Raw genomic sequence first — 26,815 nt, forward strand, 5'->3', positions numbered from 1 at the left:
TCAGCTATGATTTAAAACCAACGTTAGTGCAGTAAAGTGGGTTAAACAATCACGAAACGATGTTTAAAATACATCGCCAACCCCAAGGAGAGGGTGCAGTTAAGAAATCCATTCAAAAACTGTTGGATCCCAAAAAAGATGTCATCACTAGATTAAAACATTTAAGAAATGTGTTAGGTAAGCAATGGATTTTTGTTAATTTTAGGTTTCCATTTTTTAAAACTTTTTTTGCATAATTCTGGCGTAAAATATTATTTTTCTCAACTGGTAATTCAAGTGGTTTAACTAAGTCCCTGTATATTGGTTTATAAAATTTTATTATTTACTTACTGTCAGGCCATCATGAAAAGTAAGGCAGTGTGCATGCACAAGATTTTTTTCGTTTAAAAAAATGCACACCTGCATTTGTCTAAAACACTCACGTAAATATACAAACATAAATTACCATGCTTGCATGCTTGCATAGATCGATAATTTTGGTATGCGTGCATATGCTGTAAAGTCATTTTTTTGCTTGCATGCACAAGATCTTGTTAAAAACTGCCCTACCTTTCAGACTGGCTAACAGAAATTTCAAAACAAGCAAGAGCGAAATTATTTTTCCAGCATACTATCACAAGTTGTCATTTGATTAATTTTATTTCAGATAACAGCTCCGAGTTTGAGATACAAAGTATGTTTGAACTATATTACTCCCAAGTTTATTATATATTTTTTGAAAATTTTTTAATTGCTGAATCCAACCTTCGACTGAAAGGGTGTAAGTAGTATTTGGTTTAGTATTTATATATCTAATATTTCAAATTATAAACGTATGTTGTTATAGTAACACAAAGTATGGTTTAATAGTCATGATTATATATTAATTTCATAAAAGACGTTGAATTGTGTATTTCAGTTTTGTATTTTTATAAATAAGTTATATTACCCTCATTAATACGTATGTATTTAACCTGGCATTAGATTCAAGTATGTCATGTCGGCTTAAAAACTAACATTTCTTAGTTAAGATCGTAACAAAACATTTTATTTTTGACATGTTATATAGGCCTATACTAATAAAAAAAAATATGTTTAATGTTAGTTGTAAATTAATTTCATTCTGGCTTATATAAATCATATTGTAGTTTAAAAAATTTAACTATTGAATCATTTTTAATAAAATTTTACAGCTCACCGAGCTCAAAGAGAAGAACTGGATTTAATTCTCGTTTTGTTTCAGGTATTAAATTTTTATTATATTTACATTGCTTTACAACTAGAAAATTTTTGTTTTTTAAATTTAAAAGCATGATTTAGTACATTTTTAAGACGAAAATAAAAAACTTTTTTATTTAATATTTTTTAGCAAATTTTGACAAATCTACCAACTCTTATCCACCAAAGATGGCAGTATCACAGCATAGGTTTGTATATTGTTTATGAAATATTATTCACTTGGTTTTGTTGTTATTATTAAGTGTAGTTTTTTACTTCCTATAAAATAAAAACTAGTCTTTTCTATATAAAGATAGTGTGTATTAAAAACCAACTATCAGAAAAAAATCAATTAAAAATTGTTTTTGTTTTTACCTGGGTGCAAAAGGTTTTTAAGCTTTTAACAAACATTTTACCAAAATTTAAAAAAGTTTTTTTATTTTTACATTTGATTTTAGATATGGTTATAAAAAGATTGCTGCATACCCAAAACTCTTTTAAGGTAATTATTTTGCTTACCTATTTGTAAAATCGTTTTTTTTTAGAAGTAGGCTAAAGTTTACGTTAAATACCACATAATTTCAATTTAATTTAAAACTTTTAGTGATTTAAGTGCCTGAAGTTTTAATTGACTAAATTTTACAAGTGGATTAAATACTATTTAAATAAAAAAATTTGTTATCTTATATAGTTATCTACATTAAAATAAATATAAAAATAAACCTATTTAATTATAAGAGGATACCATTCGTGTAAAATGTGTAACACTTATTTTAATACACTTTGCTTGTTGTTTTCCAGGTGAGAAAAGAAGGAATGCAATTGTTTCTGCTTTGGTTGCGAGCTCTCGGTGAACATGCTTTACCAAAAACTTTACTTCTGTATGCATGTTTGGTTCCTGGCTTTCCTCCACCTTTACATGTAGACGGCAAACCATATCGCTTAGAGTGGTTGGTAAATAAACCAATCAACGAAGAAGGTAAGAGTGTTTTTCAGGTTTAAATTATTATTTAAATAACTAATAAAATTGGCCTGTAAAAGATTTATGTTGGGTATGTGTTTTTTCATTAGAACTGGTATTTTTGCAAAGAAATTTTAATTTTTATGTTAATATTATAATATACTAGATAATTGCCTACTCTACAGAATGCATTTAAATTGTTTTAATATTGCAACCCTTTACAACTTTTATTTGCTAATGGTAATATGTCACACCACAATTAGCAGCTTTTTTATTGTGAAGAACATACATGATACATCTATAGCTTTAACAATCATAAATTTATAGATTAGGTTGATTTACTTTTAGGTCATGTTTTTTTATTTTGTAGTTGGTGTTCATCAGGTTGAAATAATGTGCCTTGTTCTTCCACCATCCTCTGAAAAAACTCCAACAAATACAACAAAGTATTTTCTTGATGGTTTATTGGAATTCATGGTACTCAAGGTGAATACTTTCTTGTTTGATCTTGTTTATAATTAAAAAAAAAATATTATACCAAGTTTAAAAGAATTTGATAAAAGAGTTAAATTTCTATCAAATTTATAAGAATAATTACATTTTGTCTATATATGTTTTTTTTAATGTTCAAAAATTTGGTCTAAACATTTGAATAATTGTTTTGGTTTTTAGTCCAGAGCATTAAAATGGAAAGAATGCGAAAAGGATGTAAAGTGTTTTAGTTTTTTGTGGGATTTATTTAAGAAATATTATCTCATTCATGCATTTCCTGACTATGATAAAAGCACTACAATATATGGGCCAACCCTGGGTATGTTTATTTAAAATATTACTTTGAATAAAAGCTTATATAAAAAATAAATTCAGCAGTAGTTTTTTTGGGCATCATTTTTTTGTATAATTTAACACACCACTACATAAGGTGTCTAATATTTTTTTATTTTTTTGGCATAAAAAAAAATTTAATTTATGTGGTAAGTAGACTGTCATTTTCTTTTATTTTTTTTAATTTGTCTACAAAATGGATTATTAGATTTTTATAACTTTAGCTAATTTTTTTTTATATTTTACAGGATTGCCGGAGCCACGAGATCCTGTAACCTATTTACTAAGCATTTCTGACTCTGGATCTTATGATGAAAAAATTGAAGTTACTGACTGTGTCATGTTGGAAGCTAGAGTCAGTATTTTAAAATGGATTGTTGCCTTCACTGGAAAATTTGAGCGCACTGAACCCGAAGTGATAAGGTTTTAACTAATTTTATTTAAATAGTTAAAATTTTTCTTTTATAGTCTATAGTTAGCTCTAAAAAAGTTTTTTTTTAAATAATACCTTAACATCTGTAGTAATTTGCATATTTTCTAATATCTTAATTTACTTAATTTCTAACTTAGTAAAATGCTAATTAAAATAAATTAATAAATTAAATACTGTAGCTTTATTTTTTTTAACTTTGCATGCCCAACGTCCCTCTATAGTAATTTGCTTTAAATATTCTTTTTAAGCATATTTTTTTGCTGCAACGCTTGATTAATTTTGCAAAAAAATTAAGGCGTAAAAATGTTGTTTTAATTCTGTCAAATTGTTGTATAGTAGTTGTTGTTTACCTTAGGCCTGACTCCACCATTGAAGCTCTACAAAGGCAGGTTCTTAAACAACTTCAAGAACTAAATATCAGGTTAATTTTCATGTATTTTAAATCAGGTGAACATGACCTAAACTGGTGAAAATTATGCACTCTAATTCATTTTTTTGTTTAATTTGGGTGTTAAAATAAATGACATAAATTGGAAATGAAATCTAAAAAGCTAAAGTTTTATGTTAAATAAAAATTAATTAAATTTGTTATTATTTTAATTTTTTTTAAATTGATCATTAAAAATTAAATTTAGACCCTGTGTTGTAATTAATCACTATGCAATAATATACATAAAAATTGTATTTTGAAGTAATAGTGGCAACTTTAAAATGCATGTACTTAGCATAGAACATTTTATTGTAATGAACACTTTTTTATTGATTAACTAAATTGCATGCTTCATGATTTATATATATATTTTACAAAATATATGTATATAACCATTAACTAAGGTATTTAGAAAGCCTGGCACATAGCATGTTATGTTGTCGATTTGGCTTCTTCAATACAAAAAAATATATTTCTTTTAAACACATTTATTTTTAAGTTTTGGCAATTTTATATCACCATTTTAACATGTCATTAGGCTGTATTGTGTGGTTAAAAGTGTCTATAACCTATAATAATCATTTTTATTATAATACAAAGAAAGTAACAATTATCTTTAAATTTTTTGGGTTTTATAATAAAATTAATATATTAGAAAATTTAATATTGTTTGATACACATAGAAAAATTGTGCATTATATTTAATGCACATTTCATTAAACGCAAACTTGTTAAACAATCAATGTAACATGGTTAATAATTACAAAAAGCACACACAGTTATGCTATTTGCTAGAATGGTCTGCAGATAATGCAGTTAAGTTTAAAAACTATTACCCAAAACGAATTTACACAATAATTTATTCAAATATTTTTTGTTTTTAAACGTTATTCATATATCTATTAAAAAAAACATTTTTGTATTTTTTTTAAATCCTGAGTTTTTTAAATACGTTTTTTTATACCTTTATATTCTTATTAAAATATTTTCTACATTTTTTATAGTCAAGAAGAAAGGGTATCAAACGATGATAGCGAAAGCAAAAATTTGTCAAAATTTTCTACAAGTACTTCTTCTGTGCCCCAACATGTAACTGTGTCATCAATTCAACATGATAGTGATATTTCCAACTCAAATACAAGCACGCTGACTGAAAAAGTAAACAATTTGTAACATTTTATATATATATAACTCTTAATTAAATTTATACTTTAAACAATGTTGATTTTTATTATGTTCATAAAATTTAAAAATAAAAAATAAATCCGCAAATAAAATTTTAATAAAAAAAAAAAAATTTTTAAATGTCACTAAAATGCTCTTAAAATTTTATAAATGTTGGTTTAAAAATTTGTATTATTTTTTGGTCTTATAGACCAGTAGAGTAAAATATATTAAAACTTGGTGTTCTAGGAAATCGACAATTGCTTCTCATATTCTAATTTCCTGCAAGCTGCTAAATAGTTAATATGCTTTAGACAATTTTTAAAACCAAACACTATAGCTGGTCTATATTAATAATAATTACAATTACATAAATATTACTATTATAACAAGTGTTAAAATAATGTTACAACAAATTTATCAGATGTTTTTGGATATGTTATTTGTCGTACCTCAAATTTAATACAAATTTTTTTTTCTAAGTTGTAATTGTAGTTGCCTTTGATTAAAACAAATATTTATAGATTCTATGTTTTAAAATTTTTATTTTTCGTACTTGTCTAGGAACCTAGCATTTCTAGTTTATCAAGTTTGGACGATAAACTTCGATCAAGTGCAACTGTCGAGGAAGAGATTGTGCGCAAAGTTTTTTATTCCACTCGAGAGAATGTCAACATCATACATGAAATCTTTAGACAGGTGATAATTTATATAATGTCTTAGTTTTATTGATATTACCCATTTTCTTTAAACCACTGATTACCCTAATCCTTCTTTGGGAAATTTCCTTTTATTTTTGAAAGAATGTTGTTGACCTAAATTTCTGTAAAATGTTGTTTATAAAATTTTTTTGCTGAGAATTTTAATTTGATCAAATGGTTTTTGGTGATATGGATATGTACCAAATTTGTTGGGTGTCTTATGCCTATTAATCTTATTGGCAAGACACAAAATTAGTGGTGCATGGTAGGTGAAATGGGTTTAAATTTAATTTTTGTTTTACAGTGTTTTATTTTGCCTTTAACTGAAGTTCCAACTATGAGAAGAGTTGTCAAAGTTTATCAGGAGTGGATACAGGTATCTTACAAACATAAAAAGACGTTTTATTATAAATTGCTAGTGCAATTTTTATGGGAAAAAACATTGTACAATCTTTAAATGATTAACTAATCATTTTTTTATTTTAAATTTATTATATTTAGGATGGTGAATTGCCAATCTTTATGCAGGAAAGTTCAGAAGTTGAAGATAATTTAAATGAAACTGAGGTAAGCATTTAAACTTTGCAAGTTTTTTTTTTATAAATTTTTAAGTGTTTTAATGATTATTTAAATAATATACATGTTATTTAACATTTTTATGGTTGTTTTTTTTACATTAATTGTACAGCAATATTGTAAACACATCATTAAATATTCTTTTTGGCAACTATTTGTAACTAAAAAATTTTGATAATAATTATATAAGTATACCATATTTACATCCTTGTAAATTTTTTTATATTTTTTTGTCATAAAAATGCTTATTTTTTAAAGGAAATGGATGGTAAAGATATGTTAGGTGTTCCTCGGCAAAATTCAACAGCAACACTGCGAAATGTTTCTTATGTAAAAGGACAACTTAACCCTATGATTGACCAAGCTTTATCCACTCATGTAAATTTAAATTATAGTGTTTACTATGTTTGCACTTTATAGAAAACAATTTTTTTCAACTGAATTTTTACAATAATATCATTCTTTAAAAGTTGTTAAGCTTAAAATTAATTTTAAAAAAGTTTTTTTTCTACAATCTTTAATGTTCATTTATATTCTCAAAAAACATTGTTGAAAAAACTGAAATTTTATATCAGGTCAAAGCAGGTTCTCAAAGCACATTCCAGTTATTTGTGACCAACTCGGCTTACATATTTCTTGTGGAGTCTCCGAAAACTACTCCAAAGCTAATACAAGCACAGGTTAGCAATTTCTATCAATATTTAATTAAAATGTGCATGACAAAAAAATAAAAAAAGCTTTAGTATTACGACTATACAAAAATATAGTTTTGGTATTCAGTTTTTTTTTCAAAAAATAAGTTTTGGTATTCAGTTTTAAGGTATGAACTTCAATAATGTTTTGAGAGGTTTAACTTAAGTCTTATTTTGTTGTACTACCTTCATAAATGATATTTTTTGTGTTATACGATGTTTAATATAACATTAAGCTTTACTCATGCCCTCATTGGAATGTTATTATTTTTTTAGGTTGATGTTTGTAAAAGGGTATTAAATCTGTATCGCTACATGGTAATGAATGTATTTCTATCTGACACAACATGGCAACAACTGCTTCGTATTTTACTTCACGTTACAAGAGTAATGCTTCAACAAGCCAAACCAGATGAGCCTGAAACTCTGAAATATCAAACTGTTGCAGGAAGGTTAGCAGCTCCAGTATTTCAGGTTTGTTTTCAACTATTTGATGACATTTGTTCAAATATTTTCGCAATGTTTTTACTACACTCTTAATGTAAATAGACACACTTTGACTTGGTAATTTAAATGCAAACATTAGAATGTTCACATGATAAAAAAAACTTTTATGAAATAAATTAGCATTTTTGATATTTTTTTTAGTATTAAGAACTTTTATTCTTAAAAATGTTTCTTTAATTTTTATGTTTTAGACTTTGATTGTTTCATGGATAAAGGCTAATCTGTTTGTGTTGGTATCAAGGGAGTTATGGGATGAGTTAGTTGATGTTTTGTCTTCCTTAACTCACTGGGAGGAGCTGGTGGTTGAGTGGGCAGTAAGTCTTACACTTTAAAATTTTGCAAGGTTTTATGTAGTTCCTAGTTTAAGCATCTATTGATAAATATATGGGTATAATTTAGAGGGGTTTAGTTTAAATGAACTGTAATTTGTGGTGTACGACTAAGCTACTCTTTGCCTATATTACAAGTCATGACTACATTATAAAAATAAAAATGCATTCTGTAAGATGGCAATTAACTAGTTTTAGATTTAAGTTTGAACATATAATCATGTTAAGAATATATATACATGCAAAATAATTTATTTTGTTAATACAGATTTATTTATGAGTGAAGTATTTTATTTATATGTACGAACATTTTTTTTATTAGAAAAACATGGAGACAATGACCAGAGTTTTGGCAAGACATGTTTACAAATTAGAGTTGCAAGATTTACCCCTTGATCGATTAACTGAACAAAAACATAAAAAACAAAGAAAACATGGAACTGGGTAATTTTAATTTCGTTGTTTTATTGTTTTTATTTATTTATAAATATTAAAAACACTTTTGTTGTTTTTGAATTTTTTCTTTAAAATTTTATTGATTAATTATGGTAATTAATTATGGTAATTTACTTTAATTATGGTAATTTGAAAAAAAATACATAATTTTAAAATACACCAAATTTTCTTAATATGTCATTTTTTTTCAAAGTATTTTAAGTAAAGTATATTAAAAATAATAAAAATTTAAATTTTATAACAAAATTTGAAAGCAAAACTCAAAAAAAAATCTCACGTTCTTAAACCTTAAAATTTTTTTAGAAACAAGTCCTCGAAACCAGGACTGTTAAGCGACAGATCATTCAGTCGAGGTTGGAGCAGGGAAGCAATTCCTTCTACCACTGTGACTCCTCCAGATGGGGAGAAGCGCAGGAAAAGGAGCAAAACATCTTTTGGACAGTCCCATTCAGTCGATGAAGGAAATATTTATCCTCAATCGGAACCCACTCGTCAACGCTCAGCATCAAGTAATCTATTTTAAATTTTTTAAAATAAAACATTTTTTAAGGGAAATAAATTTTTTTTTTTAATTTTAAATAACATTTGTATTAAATTAAAGATTTAAGCAATTGTAAGTTTGGTTAGTTATAAAATGCCACTATTGTGTGAATAATTTAATTAAATTTAAATTACAAAATTGGTAAACGCTTTTGTTTGTTTTATTTGTTTGCCAGTCAAACAATTTATTTTGGAGAACAAACTTAAAATTATTTTACTGGTAGTAAGTTAACAAATTGAAAAATACATTTTTTCAATATACACAATTTTAAACAAACAATTTTTAGGCCTTAATTAGTTTACAAAATATTTTTTTTAAGTAGCTTAATTAACTATCATATAATTTTTATTACTTTAATATTTAAATTCATTTCTTTATTTTAATTTTTATAGTGATTCCAGCAGAAACAATAAAGGAAAAATCAATTCCTGTTCAACGAGGTGCTTCTGATTCAGAGTTTCCAACAAATAAAAATTCCGATGGCAATGCTGCCAGAAGACGAAACAGTGCTTCTGATATAAATACCGGTAATTATCTTGTATTCTTAGATTTACCAAATGACATACCAGAGTAGTAAGTTAGGTATTGCTTTCACCTTTTAGACATTAGATACATGTTTGTTTGAGTTCTGTCATTAATGTTTTATAATGTTCTTACATATTTTTGCAGAATTTTTACAATGCTTAGGTCAGCAATTAGTTAATACCTAACCTAGATTTTAAATTAACCTTTACCTAATTGGGGCTTTATAACATAACTTTTAAAATTAATTTTTATCAGATTTATTTACAATAACTTTAGTTTATTAAAAGGGTAAATTTAAAAAAGGGGTTGGATAATGCTAAATGTAAATAGTTCTACAATTAAGTTTATCGAAAATTATTTTATTTAGGAAAAGAAATGTCTCCAGTTAGACACAGATGTGATTCAGAAGGTCAACATATTGAAAAAAATCCAGAAACAACTTCTATCGAGTCAGAGGGACATCGTGTTGGTAAGTATGTTATAAAAATGTACTATTAAACTGTAATATAATCTTGTATGGTTCTAGTTACAAAGCTTAAACTGGTTATGATAAACTGCATGTAATATCGGTGGCAATTATAATATTTATAATTAACTCTAAAAGACGACTTTTATAATGTTGGTCAATGCAAGTGCACATTATACAATCTTAAAATTACTGTATTATTATTTTATATAGAATACAGCATATTGAAGTGTATATGCTTTTAGATTAGTTTTTTGTATAAAAAAATAAAAATATATATAAAAATTAGAATTTTTATTTTTGCATTAAATATAGATTTTCTGTTTATATTTTTTTATTGTATTCATACTAATTTATTTTTACCTTTATACAGAACCAAAACTTTTTAAAATTTTATTTTTTAAATTTTATAGTTGAATTTTTTTGGTCATATTAAATGTTTAAGGTAAATCTAAGCCAATTACCTTTAGGTTGGGTGGAAAAGAACAATGTGTACAACTACCCAAAAGATTCAGGTAGTGAAGGAAGTATGGAAGCAGATTGTATGTTTGATGAACTAATTCAGGAAAGGTTACATCATGATAATGAAAAGGACAGCATTACATCTGAGGTAAATTTTGGTAACTAACTTTTTATTTAATTTTTTTCTTTAGTACTGTATGTAAAATTATGCAATGCCTAAAAAGAGGTACTATAAAAAGTAGTAAACTCACAATACCATGACGCTTTTGTAACATTTGATATATATTGTTGGTATAACAAATTATGAAAATTTATTTCAAAATTTCAACAGTAAAAGGAATACATTAACATATACTAAATTAATAGAGCTTAAAGTGTCTCCAAAATACAAAAAACAAACTTTCTTTTGTAGTTAATTATTACCTACATATATAAGTTGTAAGTATTTTACGTCAATTATTTTTTTTGTTGTATATATCTTTATCCTCGATGTGGAAAGGTCGAATACGCGATCTAAACATAGAGTAACATCAGTTACTCTAACCCAGTCTTGAGTTGCCTTTAGCAGTTTAGAATATTATAAAGAATATAATTGCCTGGTAATTATGTTGCTGATTAAGTTTTGGCTCTGCTGGAGTCTCTTCTTTTTATAGCGCCTTACTCAAGGGTGCTACAGCTTGTGAGCACTGAGAACTGAACCCACGATGTGTGGTGTAGCCAAACAGTTAAAATACAGCTTGTTGTGTGAGCAGTCCATTAGTATTGTAAAAACATGTGCCTTTTTTCACTAAATTGTAGTTTTTATTTTCTTTAGAATTGGCCGAATGAAGTAACAAGTTTGCACAGTCAAGATTCTGCTTCAATTGATCCTGACTGGAATCCATGGTCTGCTGAATTTCAAGGTTTTTAACATTTAAAAAAAAGTTTTACTCTTCTATTTATAAATATTTACGATAATGTATTGGTAATCTATTAATAGGTTTTACAATTTAATGCCTTTTACTTTAGTACTTAATTTTTGAAATCTTATTTCCAATACTAGTAATGTATTTACTAAATACTGAAATCAAAACTAAGATTTTAAAACTTTTTTAAGTTGTGTATATTACTGTTGTGGCAGGTCAACAAAATAAATCAAACTTGCTGACTTTACCAACACAAAAAGTTAATATCAATACATCTCCAGGTAAAACAACTTTATGTTTGTTTGCTAATCAATTTCCCTTTTGTAATTGCTTTTCTAATTCTTTTTTCATATAGCAATTTTTTCAGGCTTGAATAGATTCGACTTAGATAATTTTCGCATTTGTTAAATATACAAGTGCTTATTAGATTCTATGCTTAAATAGTAAATCAGAAAAAAAAATTCTAGCAATATAGAACATTTTTAAGTTTTAAAAAATAAAAAAATATTTGATAAGAAATTAGTTTCTACAAACAAGAATTTATTTGTTGTTTTGTAATGTTCTTATTAGCGGAGTTGCATTCTGGCTATACCCCCGAAGAATCTCCCCCCATCATTACCCCCATTATATTTCCTGACCCCTCTAACCCCCCAGCTATACCTGCTCGAAAGGCTTTACCCCCAGCTGTACAGTTGTGTGACATCGATTTCCTAACCCCTTCTACTGATAACTCGTCTAATGATTTTCTTTATTATGATGATACTTTTCTGGCCTGTTTTGACCAATCAGAACCAGTTGTATCCAATATTTCTTCAAGCCCAAACCTAAATAAGTCGATTTTAATCCAAAATGAACATGTTGACAGAATAATTTCACCCCAAATTAGCCCCAAAATAAGCTCCCAAAATGACCCCAGTTTATCTTTAAATAATGCCAAAGGCGATCCGGTTATTACCTCACCCTTAAAACATGTAACATCTGACCTAAAACACCCCGAAATACCTCAACTAATCCCTGGCTTAGATCCAGCACCTGAACATGCCACAAACATGACTAACTCAGCACTGAGTAACACAAATTTACCTGGTGAGTTGGTTTTGTCCCTAACTTGTGCCGAGATAGTCTCACAACTGAGAATGTGCATGGCTCTTACACTTTAAACCCCTCTTTGCGCATGACACTACTGCAAAAATTTTAGATAACTGTGCTAACCTGTGCTAACCTGTGCTTGTAATTGCTGTGCTAGGCCTTTTATCTTTTAAAAAATGGCTGAAGTTTTTGGGCAATTTATGTAGTTTGTTTTGTTTTTGTTTGTAGCAGGTTTTTCCTTGGTTTGTAGTGCAGGCTTTGTTTTTTAGCTAACAAAAAGCAGCTCGGCTATTAATTGGTGTAGTTTGCATGATGGATATTATTATTAACATTACCTATTTTGTAAATATGTCCTATGACCTTAAAATTTTTTTTTAAATAAGAATTTTATTATAATATATTTTAGATATTTTTTAAAATTTATATTCTGCGAAATATATAAAAAAGATAGTAAAATATTTAAAAATTAAAAAAATGTTAATTATTAATATAGATGTAAAATGTTTACAATAGTTTTACAGGGTTCTACATATTTGTATTGTATTATTTAGTAAATTCAGATTAATTAACAAATAGATTTATCTTAGATTTAAGATATATAACAATCAATTTAAATAGTATCTTTGGTTTTTTACTTTAAAAATAGTTACACACTAATTAATTTGTAGTGTGTAGTTAACAGCTTTTAGCTCTTATTAATTTATATTGCATGTGTTAATTTGTTAGATGTTATAAACTATATATATAAATATATATAGGCAAATATTTGGGGATTTAATTTTTGTAGCTGGTATTTGTCCATTTTCCTTTTTTACCATTTTTGTAACTATTAACTGACCTAAAATAAGAGTTTATGTTAATTTTTTTCCAAAAGGAATAGTTTAAAAAATAAGCTCTATTTTTAGTCTAAATTACAAAAAAAATTAGACCAATCTAACTCCAGGTTATATAATTATAATATTAAAGTGGTGGTAGTACTATTGTTACTAATACTAACTACGATTTATATTTTTATTTTTAAAATTTTGTGAACTGATTTTAATTTTTGATCAGGTAATTCAATAGAAGAGCCAGTTTCTGATAGTAGTTTGTTAACCAGTCCTCCTTATCAGTTATACCAAAACTCATCAAATTATAAGTATGACTTATATTATTTTTATATTTAACTTATATTAAAACATGTACATTTTTTTTAAAAGAAACAACTTTCTTACCATAAAATTTGAACCTTTTTTTAAACTTTATTGTGTAAATTAAGTATTTAAAATTTTGTCATTTCTAATTAAAAATTTTAGGAATGACTCTTCTGCTCGTCTTCTTCCTGAAGATGCTCGTGTTCCTTTTATTGTTCCGGATGACTCTTATAGTTCAGCAAATTCTCCAGAACATAAAAGCTCCCAAGATAACACCTCGGATATGCCAAACTCTACACTTGTAAGCTCAATAATTTTTTTATTACCCAAAATTTATAAACTTGGTTTTTAGAATTTAGTAAAATTTATAAATAGATTTGTAATTATTTTATTTGGTTCAAGTAATTTATAATTTTACTCAAGTTAAGTATATTTTAGAATGAAAAATTGTTTTTTTTAAGTCTGTTGAGGATGTTGTTTCTGTGGAAACTTACGATGAGGAGGATGATCTTTCTACTATAGCAGAAAGCAATGAAGAGGACACACTTGCAACCTCTTCAGATGACATTCTTCTTCAACAATGCTCAACTCCTCAACCAGGTACTTAATGTTTTTATGTCTAATTGTTTCAGTATTTTTCACTTTAAATTATTTCAACATTTTTAAAATTATTTGATATCCGCCTTTATTTTTTTATTGTAATTTTTAGGTACAACAGTTAATTTAAACAAGAAAAGTTTTTACAACAATGTAATACCCCAAACCAACACAGAAGGTAGTTTTTTTTATCTTTTTTATAAAAAAGCTAATTTTCTTTCAGAAAATGTCAATTTACATTTATTTAAATTATTTTAATTTTTTTTTTTTTTTTTTTGATCTAGAAATTGTAGATGACAGCAACATCCAAGATCTGGAGGAAGAAGAGAGGAGTATTATGGCAGGGGGAAAGAAGACTGGATGGTATCAGGATGTTGCGGTAGCTCTATGGAGGAGATTACTTGGAGTATTAGGGGATGTTAACGTAATTGAGGATCCGTATATTCATGAACTTGTGTTTCGATATTTACTCGAGTTATGGGAAATTTTATACAAGGTTTGTAAAAAGTATTTTATGAACATTAGTAATGTTGTTAAAAATATTACTAAAAATTTAAAAAAATTAGTTCTAAATTAAAAAAAAAATCTTTACCCATATTTATTTTATATGGTAAGATAAGGATTGGATATTATAAATTATTAAAGTAAAAAATTTAAGGTAGTGTTATAGACCTTAATAAATCATTTTTAAATACAAATATGTTTTTAATTTTATACACAAAACTATGTTTAAAAGCATTCCAATTTTTTAAATTAATGGTAATCCTGTTACCTATTCTCTAAATCTACTTCAATAACGTTTTGTAAAATACCATTTGGAAGGAAAAGTAAAGCATATAATTATAATTAAATATTGTGTTTATAAATTTTTTAATACTTGGGAACTAGGAATATTTTTGATGTGTTAATAATAAATATAAAAACCTTAAATTAACCTGAAGATTTATATAAATAATTAATAAACATGGATATCTTTCTACACCTGTATTACTTAATTACCATTGGCCTAAATTATGGTATTCATAATTGTTCTGATGAACTAACTAAAATTAATTACTTCCCTTGTAAAGTATAAGTATTTGGTTAATCTATACCTGTAACTAAAATAGATATCAATAATTGGGCCTATTATAATAACACATAACAAGGTAATTAGGTAAATTGTTATTAAAGCTAGTAGATAACTAGATAGCAAGGATGTGTAGGTGATGATATTATTCTGTGGTAGATTTATTATCATAAGTCAAATAGCAATGCTCATAGTTTATCATGTAATGCACTGCAAACAATATGCATGCATTATTTACAATTAGTTAGATAATGATTTACTAGTATAGAAACCGTATTGAACTAGTGTTTATGGTAGAAAAATTGTGCCTGTGAGCTAAGTGTTGGATACAACTTTCTGTTTTATTTGACAAAAACGTTATGCACCTGCTGATGAACAAATGAAAGAAAAGGAAATAGTGTGGTGGCTTTGAATATACACACATGCTTTAGTACACTGAAATTTGATACAAAGTTATGAGTAAAATATGTAATAAAGGTATGAAAAAGATAGAAAATTAGGAAGAACAGAAAGAAATAAACAAACAACAAATAAATACAAAGGATGGTTTAACTTGGTAGTAAAAAAAATGTTTTAGGTCGGAAAAAAAATATTTTTATAGATTTAAAAAAAATAGGCATGTTAAGTCTTGGCAAGAAAAAGGAGTTTTGTTGATTTTTAAGCTAATTGAATGAATGTGTTTAGTTTTACTTGACTAGTTCAAAATAGAAATACTTTTGTATAATTAAATGAATTACATGTAAGAATAACAATTTAAAAAACAAATTTATATATATTTTTTTTCCTATGCCTAGTTTAACAAACCTAGAAACCTTTTCTGATATTTGTTCATTAAATAGCAAAAAGCTGACAATTTTATTGCCTTGTTGTTAGGGAATATTTATTTGTTAACAACATATCACAGCATGAGAAATAATTGAATGGATTATTTGGCCACGTTTATTTATTTATTGGTTTTGTTTAAATTAAGCCTTTCTATGTATTGATTTCTACATTGTATGGCCTTGTTTATTGGTTTAAAGGTTAGAATCAATATAGTTTTTTGCTTTAAATACTTTATAAAAACCACTAATAATCTGGTTAATAACACAAAGATTATATTCTATCTTGGCATTGAATTTTAAGAGTAGTAAGAAAGAGCTTAGAAATAAAATTTAGAAATTTTTGATTATTTTTAAATATTTAGGGGAAAGAACTTTTTAAATTAATATGACTTTAATAAAGATTGGTTTTACTTTGATTACAGCAATAAATTATGAAAAAGCGCATTAAATCATTATTTAGTACTTCAAATTTGAATCTAAATCTGAATCTCATTGAAGAACAACCTACCAGTGCAAGTGCTTCTGCTTTAGACAGTCAAAATAGATTTGTGGCTCATGTTAACCTGAATCCTTACAAATCGTCATATGAGTTAAGCAATGAGGAATATTCAAGCCAACATAACGAAATCCGCAGACGTCATCTTTCTGAAAATGCATCTGTTTCTTCTCAGGAAGACAGCGGCGAGATGTCAGACATTGTGTTTGAACCCCAGACACCGGAAAATGGATCGAACGACGTAAAATCCCCAACTTCGCCTTTTTCAAACTTTTCGTGGTTTAATCGATCGAGTAGAAATGTTTCTATTGCTAGAAAAGATGCAAATGATTTATTGAACCTAGTGCGAAAATTTGATATTTTTTGGGTTTAATTTAATTTTTTTTAAATTGGTCATTGTAAGCATTTGCTTTTTAGAAGAAAAGTTAAATGAAAGAAAATTAAATTGCAATACTGGTCAAATAATACAATAATAAAGCTATTTTCGTTAAAGCTTTTTTATTAATCATATGTATAAACTATTCAATCAAAAAGTTTTTGTTTCAAAGAATTTTAAATACTTATTTTAATATTTATATTTAGATGAAGCAAAATATTGGAGTTGCAACAGACTCTCAAACTTCACTTCCTCATTCAACTGAACAATTAGTACCTCCACTCAAAATATTAGCTCCATGGAGTTTCAAGGTAAAACTTTAGTAAACTTAACAAATATGTAGTTACATGCAATATTATGTATGTTTATTGTTAAAAAATCGTGAATATATAAAAAGTAGTTAATTTATGTTTTATTACCAATTGGGCTTGATTTATTATCTAGACAGCTATAGTTGGGTTTGGAAAATAGGTTACTTTTTAGTTGCAATTAAAAACTCAGCTTTGTATCTCATAAAGTTAACATCAAAGCAATTTAAATAAACCATAAAACTTCTTTATAATAATGTCCAAGTAAATAAAATGTTAATATGTTAATCCTTTAATATAAATAAGAATATTTAATTGTTTTTAAATAAGAATAGTATTTCCTTTTCAAGGTGACATACTAATAAATTAATACCTATATGTGGTTGCCTTTAAGTTTGTTGTATAGGTCTATTGGTTGTGTGGGTTTGTTAACAGGAAAACATTGCTGCAAAAATACAATGTACATACGGTCTGTTCTCATCTTAGTCATTTGTAGTACTGCATGAATGAGAATATAAAAATTCTAGTTATTGTGTGACAATGCTTAAAAGCGTGTTTATCTGCCAAAAGTATTAAAATGGTAGTAGAAATTAAAATTGCAAAGAGTTTAAAATTTTTTTTTTAAATTTTGAATTAGTTCGCCTCTTCTAAAGGTGTTATACAATTTAGTTTTTGTTATTGTAAGGAGCCTAGTTAAGTGCTAACTGACTTGTTTGTCTAGCATGACTACATTTTTTGTGCAAGAACTTCATTTTAGTATTTGATATTTAGGACATTTAAACTATTTTTTTATGTTATGGTGTAAAGCTACTTTTAGTTGTTTTCATCTTTTTTTTACAAAGGTATTTGCTAATCCTCTTTACATTGCTCTAGTTTATGATTATATATTGATTTATTTTGCTTCAATAATCTTATGTATATACAAGTAGCAAAATAGGAACTGAACATGAAAATAAACGTAGTTGTAGTCAAAACCAGTCATAGCATAACTTACTAAGTTAGAAAAATGGATTTTTTTAAAACTGTAGCTGTTTATATTTCGGTGAGTTTTTATTAAGAATTTGTATTTAATATTAACTTTATACAGTATGCAAAGGGAAATTGAGGTATGTGATGTGGTATGGTATAATGTTGTTAATTTTTATTTATGTTTTACTTTACTAAGATACATACTATTCTTTAATTAGACTACAGTTTTTATAGTATTATTTGGTTTGACATTTCTACTATGTTCATAATGGAATAATTTATTTATTTAGGAGTTAGTTGAATAGTTTTTGAAGTAAAGTTTCTAGTTTTTTTATTGTTTATTAAATGTAGTTTTGATTTGATTGTGTGTGATTTGTTTAAATCAATAAAATTTGGTTTGTCAAGTAATTTTAATTTAAAATATTAATAACAAAGTAATGCTTTAGAAACGCTCTAATGCTTTTTGATATATGTTAAATTGATAGTTGTAAGCAAAAAAAAGAAAACATTTGTTGCTAAAGTTTTGTAACAAAATTTCTGATGTGAAATATAACAATTTTGTGATTTTGTAAAGCTATGTACTCTGTTACTTGTTAGGTTAAAAGGTTTTGGTAATTTGGGCAAATAAAATTGATTGTTTATTTTGATTTTTTTAGGCTGCAATGGGTATACCAGAAACACACAAAGGTGGAAAGTTGTATGCATTTCAACTTTTATGTAACATGACCATACAAAATGATGATGATGTCCCACTTGAAACCGAACATCTTGCCCAGTTTTATGCTGTACTACATGAGAGTCTACATTCTACTGATCAGGTTATTAACTAATTTTTTTTTGATTTTCTTAAAATTTTTTAAATTCTTGTTTTTTTTAATTGTTGTGTTTTAGGTTGACTCCACTTTTTCTGCATAAAATAATTTTTATTTTTAATAGCATTAACCAAAATACCATACTATTAGTTAATTATATTTTTATTTAAGGATATTATGAATGAGATTGTTAAAAGTTGTGGACATTACTTCTCATCTTGTCTTCCCGCATCCACCTTGCTTCTTCTCGACTTTTTGTATGCATGTCACACGGTGGCAGCATCACCCGACTTAAAAGTGAAAATCATTGAAATCTTTTTTTTTAATTTTTTGTGTATAATACAATATTAGTAAACTTTATTACATATAATTAATTTTAAGTAATATCAAGCATCATTTAAAATTAGTTTTATTTTTACATTGCCATTTTTTGTTGAAGTTACTTTATCTATGTCCATTTTAAAGTCTTTGCCCTGTTAATTTATCAAGAGCATTGGTTTCAAATTGCAATAATAATCAGACCATTAAAATGCAGCCAAAATTTGCTATTGTTCAAAATTAAAATAAAGTTATAACATAAAGTTATTTTATTTTGTAATTGCAGGCACCTCGTGTGGCAGCTCAAACTATCTTGGGTTCGACTTTATGTTTTCCAAATCTTTATTACGACATTCCTGTTTTCAAACCTGACTCAATCAACCCTGAAAATATTATTTGCAAGAATTTAAAGGTATAAAATGAACAATAAACAAACTTTTGTCATATTTTCACAAATTAGGTTTAAATGTATAACCATCTTCTGTAACTATTTAGTTTGTTACTTTATTTTTACCTATAATTTTTATTTTTTCATCTTTTTACATAACAATTAATAAAATTAACTTAAAAATTTATTTAATTCAATTAAGGATTATGTAGTGGATACACTACTAACTTCTGGTAAAAAGGAACCCTCAGCGTCTGCAAGATGTGTTGCGCTCTCTAGCACTGGTTTGTGGCTGTATGAGGAGCTTACCATCAACCACACAAGACACCCTAGAGTTAAAGAAGCCATCAATGTATTATTAGTTTCTCTGAAGGTAAGCTTTAGTTCAATTTTAAGATTTGTTAGTTTATGTTTTCAAGGCAGTTTTAAAATTTAGATCTAAAGGCGAGTATTGTAACTGCTTTTAACAAAAACGTTTTTTTTTGTTTTTTTTTCATCAATATGTGATAACCCTAGTTAGAGTTAAAAAATTACATATATTCGTTTTAGTTCAACAATCGAATGGTAGCCAGTGTGGCATGTTCACAACTTCATTTACTTACTCACTGTAGCAAACAACTACTTGATTCCATGCCTGAAATGACTCCAAGAATAATTGAAGTAAGAATTTAAATACAAGTTTTAGAACATTTATTACATTTATTTAATTTTTAATCATAATAGTCCTTTTATTTTATATTAAAAAAGAATTTTTAAATTTTTATTATTTTCACTTTATTTAGGATTTTTTTAGAACTTGTGTTTTAATTTTTTCAGGTTATGTCCCTCACTGTATCTGCACTTTTAAATGGAACTGAAGCAAAAAACACTGAACCAGGACGACAAGTAAGTAAACTTGATTTTATTTTGTTAAAAAATCCGTAAACATAACTTTATGTTGCTAACTTTGTAATCAAAATTTTTTTACCACATTTCTTTTTTAAAAACTTTAATTTTTTTTCTTAGTTGTTGGTGTCGTTATTATGGTGCATATTAGATTGGTGTATGAGTGTTCCAATACAATTGTTAACTGAAACTGATGGCCCAGAAAGTGACAAAAGATTAATAAGAACTGTTTTTAAGGTAAATTTAATTAAATCCCAACAAAAAAAATTTATGTTAATTGTCACAAAATCTGAAAATTAAAACTGGAAGCTCAACAGATGTTTTATTATTTTAACTAGATTTAAATAATTTCTTAACATTGTTAATTTTATTTTTTTTATTTTATTGTTAAATTTTTTTTAAATAAATTTTAATTTATACAGGCACTGCAGGCAGCTGCCTTGGGTAAGCCTGGACACAGTGCAAAACACAGTTACAGTTTATCTGACCTCAAATCACAAGATTTTGACCCCAACCTTGAACTAGATAAAGTTCAGGAACAACCTGCTTTAAGTAATTTGTTAAGTCGGGCTAAAAATTCGATATCAAGAAACAACAACAAAATAAGTAAGTTGAAATATGTATTGATATCTTTTAAAAAGAAAAAGGGGCATTTTGCTAAAAAAAACTTTTGGATGTTGTCAACTTAACTTAAGTGTGTTATAATCTTTATGTATTTTTAGGTAAGTTAAAATATATTATGTTAAAAAAAATTATTTATTTAATTTTAGTTTTTATTATTTAAATATGTGTCTTACTTAAAATAGATTTTATATGGAAACTAAGTTACTGGAGGAAAAACATATTTAAAATTTACATTTTTTAAAATTATTTAATATAAAAACAGTATTTTGTAGTCATTTTTATTATACCCTATTAATTATCAATTTTTTATTAATTTTTAGGTAAAGATGGTCCTGTAAGTTTAGCTGCTCACACTGTTCTAGCTCACTTAACAAATCACCTCGGACATTTTCCACTCAGTCGAGGTACATCAGTGTTGACATGCCGTGTTAGTGAACATCATGATGGTGATATGTCCTCTCCTGAGTTATCTGCCCAACTTTTTAATTCTCCAAATGTCCAGGTAATTAGTTATTTGGAATGGAAAATTAACTTTGTTTTGTTTGTGTCGTGGTTAGAATGCAGGACTGGCTGGGTAAGGGTACCAAATGTTACCCTACGTTAAGTCTATGAAGTAGTCTTACCCACATCAAGGTTAAATAAATATGAATAAAAAAATATAGGTTTTGAATATATTAAAATTTTTGACAACTGATAGTATATTATATTAGCATAAAATTCTTAAAATGTTTTTGTTTAAAAAAACACAAATTTAAATTGCGCCAAATTAAAATTAAACTTTCATACTGCTTCTCCTAATATTAAACAAATACATAAATATAAAACAAAAATTAATAGTTAAAGTAATATAATTCATCTCTTGTTGTTTAGTTTTTGATATTTAATGACACCTGCCTACTCTCTGTAATGGAACTACCAACAGAAGTAAGTTATTTACTTTTTAAAAAAAAAGCAAATCCCCAAAAAAAGTAAAGGGCCTAAAATTAATTTATAAATGTATTAAATAATAATTTCTCTTTTACCTATTTAAATGTTTCATTTAAAATTTCATGTAAATAAATAAAAAAAAATTATTTTTTATTTTTTAGGAAAATGGAATTAATCATGGTTGTGCAGGTGCCATGACAACATCGAAAAAATGTGTAAGATTTATTGTAAGGGATGCTGGTGGAAAATATTGTTGGGAATCTTCGATTTTATTTGCACCTCCAAATATTAATGAACTTACTGCACCTGGTAGTATGAAAATATTTTCTTTAAATGACTTTTAAAAATACAAAACTAAAAAAAGTTTATTTAATTAATTTTGAATATATAAATTTTTTTAAAACTTTTAAAATTTTATGGATCATAACATGTGTACAAAAATACTGCTATTACTGTCTTTAAAAAATATTTTTTTAACAATTTTTTAATTATATTTTTATTTAAACTTTAAGTTAATTGTGAACCATTATCAACACTTGATGAAGAAATTAGCAGAACTGTAAGAGAAAAATGTCAGTCCTATCTTGATTATTCGTCAGTGGAAGAAAATTTAAAACGCAAAGTAATTTCAACACCTTTGGTTGAACATGAAAAACCTGATAGTTTTAAGGAATCCTCTTCTGACAAACTGGATCAAGTAAAAAAAAAACTTAAAAAATTTTCCAACAATGTTTAATTTTTTGTATAAATATATTTTCCTAAAATTTTCTTAGATATTTATTTTGCTAAATTTAAAACAATAAGTAAGCAATGCATTTATCTTAATGTTATTTTTAATTTTAAACATTTTGAAATAAAATATTTAAAATTAATTTTGTTAAATTTTAGGTGCTTCAATATCTTGGCTGGTCAAGTCCAGAATGCCAACGGAACATCGGCTCCCCCCTTAATATACCCACCCTTCCCCCCTCTTGTGTTCCCAATGAACTACTCCTCAACACCACAGACTTAATGTTACGTCATCATAAACAATTAGGGGAAGGTTACTCTAATCAAGTTGCCGAAAAAAGGTTTTGAGTAGTAATAGTTATTGTTTATTAAGTAGTAATAGTTATTGATTCTCTTAGTAAATTTAAAAATTCAGTTGTAAATGACACATAATATTAAACATATTTAAACAAAGCTTATTGCAGTTATAAGTTTGCTTTTAATGACGATATAATACTGTTTAACTTCACATGGCCGTTATATCAAACTGTAAACAATTTTATTAATTTTTTTTTACAGTCGAAAATGTCAAATAACTCAACCACCCCCTCCAGTGGAAAACCCGCCCGAGTTTTATTACGCTCGATTGTTGTGCTCCGAACTGGGATTTTTGTCACGTGAGTCACGTGACCGAGTTAACTTGATGAAGAAAAACGAACGACTTTTAAGAGAGCTTAAAAACCTGGACGCGCGTCACTGGTAATAACGCTCATAAAGTGGTTTTCCCAGTTTTTGTTTTGTCAGGCAAATTGCCAAGTTAAAGTAATACCGGGACTTACTATCAATTTATGCTTGTTTTGGTGATTTATTATTAGAATTAATTTATGTTTTATGCCTATTGTCCACTTAGAACCTTTTTTGATTACAGTCGTGAAACCCACAAAGTTGCAGTTCTTTACATCGGTGAAGGCCAAGAAGAAAAACTTTCAATTCTTTCAAACACTGGAGGCAGTAAAGAGTATGAAGCGTTCGTGTCTGGGTTAGGTTGGGAGGTTAGTTTTATTTTGGTAACGAAAAAGTAACCTTCACCCTGGGAAAGAAACCCCTTTTTTAGTTTATTACAAGCAGTAACGGCCCCATCCAGAAAGTTGTGAATCTTTTAATTTTTTATTATAAATTTTTATTTTTTTAGGTCGACCTTAGCACCCATTGTGGTTACGGCGGAAAACTTGACTCAGGGGGAAGTACCGGAAAAAGCACCCCCTATTACGCGACTTCAAGTATCGAGGTCATATACCACGTGGCCACTAGATTTCCCAGTCATGACAAAAATGCAAGCAACGTTAAGGTACAGCTAGTAATAAACTATTGCAAATAATTCCTTTATCGTTAATTTTTTTTCTTTTTTCTATGTAAATACGTTATTTACTTTTAATAATATCCATTTAAAAAGCATAACTTTCTGTACCCTCCAGTGTAAAAAAAGTAATGTATTTTCTTTCTTTTATTAGTTAAAGCATATTGGTAATGATGAAGTGCATATAATATGGTCAGAGCATCATAGAGATTACAGAAGAGGAATTATACCAACTGAGTTTGGTGATGTACTTATTATAATCTACCCTATACGACATGGATTATATCGAATTCAAGTCATACAAAAACCTGAAGTAAGCGTTTTTTAATATTTTTAGATTACATTTTAATATTTTTAGATTAAATTTAAAAAGATTTTTGCATTTCTTTAAACGATATTTTGGTAATAAATAATAAATTTTTTTTTTTGATTTGATGTTCGCCCATATAATGGAAAATCATTTTATTAAATAAACATTATTCCAAAACCCAAATTTTGAAAACTACATTTTACCGAAATTTAGCATATGGGTTTCGGTATGACGTTGGTTATTTTATTTATTGTTTAATAATAAAACCTTTGTTTTGTTTAGGTTCCGTACTTCGGCCCGTTGTTTAACGGGGCGGTTGTAAATGCTCGAGTTTTACCGGTGCTTGTTCGTGAGACTGCAATCAATGCTGGTCGAGCAAAACGTTCACAAATCTCACTTTACCAACCTTTGTATGTTATTTTACTTTTTTACCCAGACAAAAAAGAAACTTAAAGCATTATTTAAAAAAAAATTGTTTATTTTAATAAAAAAAATTGTCAGATTAATTTTTTTTTGAAATTTAAAAAAGAACTCTTTTTAAATTTGTCTAAATTATTATTTTTTTTATTTCTTAGTTACGAAGAGCGAAGTCGTTATTTGCGTCAAATCATCGAACAATTTAAAGACGAAAGAACGTTTGAAGATTACAGCGCAAATCTGTTCTGTCCGGTCCCCAAGTCGGCCGCCACCGTGAAACCGACCCCGGTACATTCGGACTCCATAGCACCGACTCCAAGTACCGGCCCAATGCTTAATGGAAATAACAATTCGGCGATTTCTAATCCTGAAGTTCATCATAATAATACTTTAAGGGAAAGATTACAACATTCCTCCGTTTTTTCAATGGGTCATTCCGGTAGGAGAAAAATTTAATTTTTTTATTAAACATCATTTTTTACGTTCAGTTTTTACTTATAAAATATTTTAAATTGTATTTGTTTTGCAAAATTGTAGAATCGCACCATCACAACCATCCTACAATGACGCCATCAACCAACATTGACACTAGCGCTCAGCAACCAAACATTGTATCACGCACCAGCAAGCCCGTTCCCATTCTATCACCCCCATCTATTTTTCCTTCTTCCTCTTTTCGCGCATAACCTGAACCTCTAAATCAATGCAAAACTTTTACCAGAGCTTAATCTAGCCCGTTAGCGCCAACTCGCGGATCGGAAATTTGACCATGATCGCAAACTGCCCATGTGAAGAAAACAAAAACTTTGTCGTTAAAATTAAAATTAAAATTTTTCAGGTTTATTTTAATTAATAGAAAAACGGCTGCTGCGGGATGTTATAATTTGGAGGTTCTGCTGTCGATAAACCGTTCAGACACCAATACCTTTATTCGACCAAAATGTTCCATTATACTTCGTTATCTTTTAACATTATTTTCTGACCAACAAAATTGTGATTCCTATAAATGTAAAATCAAAACTAGCGGCGGTGCTTTTCGTTTTGGAAAACTATCACGGTGCTGCCTTTTCGCTGTCAATCATCTCCTATGAAGTCATAAAAAGTGTGCATTCTGCTGGTCGGATTCGACTTAGTATGACGTCATTCCTATTGTTGTTTGTATTTGATTATTGTGGGTTGCCCATACTTATCAGAATTTTTTTGATGTCGATTTTTACTTTTTGGACGATACCTGCGTTTTTTTTTTTGCATTTTTAACTCTTTAATTACACGTTGCGGGTGGCAAATTGTTCTATTTAGCATCGCTTTTTAGTTGTTAATACTCTTGAATTTTTTTGGGCTTAGCAATATATTTAATAATTGTCACATTTTGTAAATTCGTCGAAACGAAAAAACTCATTGTAATTGTGACGTCACTATTCCACGGGTAAAATGCACTTACTGTTCTAGAAATTTATCTTGCTGTTGATTTTCGCGATGCTTTTTTAATAATTCCAGATTTTTTCAAGTAAATTATTGTTTCTTCACTGATATACCAATTTTTGTTTCATGTTTAATTTTTGTTCTTGCTATCCGGCTGTTAACCGTAAAAATAATAAAATAAATTTATCTTGTTGTAAAATTAAATCATCGGATTCGTTTTTTAACCAAAACTTAAGATTATGATTAATTTTTTAGTAATTAATTACAAGTTTTTTTACGTATATTTAGCGCTTATGATCGTAACGTTAACATTTAATTTAAATTTTTTTTTAGAATTACCATAGCCGGGATTCAAACCAAATACTCTAAAATAAGATACTAATATACGTAAAAATTCTCATATAAATTGCAGTCTGTTAAACTTTAGGCGACGCAAAAAGAAAAAAGGAGAACTTGCGTGACGTCATATGTTAAACTTTAGGCGAATTACGCAAAAAGAAAAAAAGAGAACTTGTGTGACGTCATTAATTGTAGAGCGTATGGGCAAAGGAAAGATTTATGTCGCGACACTAGGCCTATTTTACATATCTTTTATAAGTGAATTATAAGAGTTTTT

At 27.3% G+C, this 26,815-nt stretch overlaps 1 protein-coding gene across 3 annotated transcripts; it reads left to right on the forward strand.

Moving 5' to 3' along the window:
• LOC145741195 (ral GTPase-activating protein subunit alpha-1-like) lies at window positions 1-26,384 on the forward strand. Of its 3 annotated transcripts, XM_082558736.1 has the most exons (52): window positions 1-177; window positions 647-760; window positions 1,173-1,222; window positions 1,349-1,406; window positions 1,656-1,699; window positions 1,999-2,176; window positions 2,529-2,644; window positions 2,831-2,969; window positions 3,232-3,406; window positions 3,772-3,837; window positions 4,851-5,004; window positions 5,575-5,709; window positions 6,016-6,087; window positions 6,213-6,278; window positions 6,546-6,665; window positions 6,863-6,967; window positions 7,256-7,453; window positions 7,678-7,800; window positions 8,138-8,259; window positions 8,575-8,780; window positions 9,205-9,339; window positions 9,705-9,806; window positions 10,274-10,413; window positions 11,080-11,167; window positions 11,386-11,451; window positions 11,741-12,256; window positions 13,313-13,397; window positions 13,555-13,693; window positions 13,854-13,992; window positions 14,102-14,167; window positions 14,274-14,485; window positions 16,961-17,065; window positions 18,688-18,849; window positions 19,015-19,140; window positions 19,448-19,573; window positions 19,752-19,922; window positions 20,099-20,209; window positions 20,366-20,434; window positions 20,555-20,671; window positions 20,857-21,040; window positions 21,379-21,560; window positions 21,929-21,982; window positions 22,147-22,294; window positions 22,498-22,682; window positions 22,874-23,055; window positions 23,273-23,452; window positions 23,622-23,745; window positions 23,886-24,041; window positions 24,205-24,363; window positions 24,643-24,770; window positions 24,936-25,216; window positions 25,315-26,384. In XM_082558736.1, exons 1-52 carry the CDS (start codon window positions 60-62, stop codon window positions 25,461-25,463), a joined length of 7,146 nt encoding a protein of 2,381 aa, XP_082414862.1. In that variant the 5' UTR covers window positions 1-59; the 3' UTR covers window positions 25,464-26,384. The 3 variants fall into 3 exon arrangements, with proteins under 3 accessions (XP_082414862.1, XP_082414864.1, XP_082414863.1); XM_082558738.1 differs by lacking the exon at window positions 11,741-12,256; XM_082558737.1 differs by lacking the exon at window positions 3,772-3,837.
• The last annotated feature ends 431 nt before the right edge of the window (window positions 26,385-26,815 follow it).

Source organism: Corella eumyota, chromosome 2 (assembly GCF_963082875.1).
Source record: "Corella eumyota chromosome 2, kaCorEumy4.1, whole genome shotgun sequence".
In the NCBI taxonomy this organism is placed as follows: Eukaryota; Metazoa; Chordata; class Ascidiacea; order Phlebobranchia; family Corellidae; genus Corella; species Corella eumyota.

Excerpts from the sequence above, each read along its gene's own strand:
- LOC145741195 (XM_082558736.1), top strand. The coding sequence starts at position 60 with ATGTTTAAAATACATCGCCAACCCCAAGGAGAGGGTGCAGTTAAGAAA. Across the intron at positions 761-1,172 it reads CAACCTTCGACTGAAAGGGT|CTCACCGAGCTCAAAGAGAA; the intron begins GTAAGTAGTATT and ends AAAATTTTACAG. Across the intron at positions 1,700-1,998 it reads ATACCCAAAACTCTTTTAAG|GTGAGAAAAGAAGGAATGCA; the intron begins GTAATTATTTTG and ends GTTGTTTTCCAG.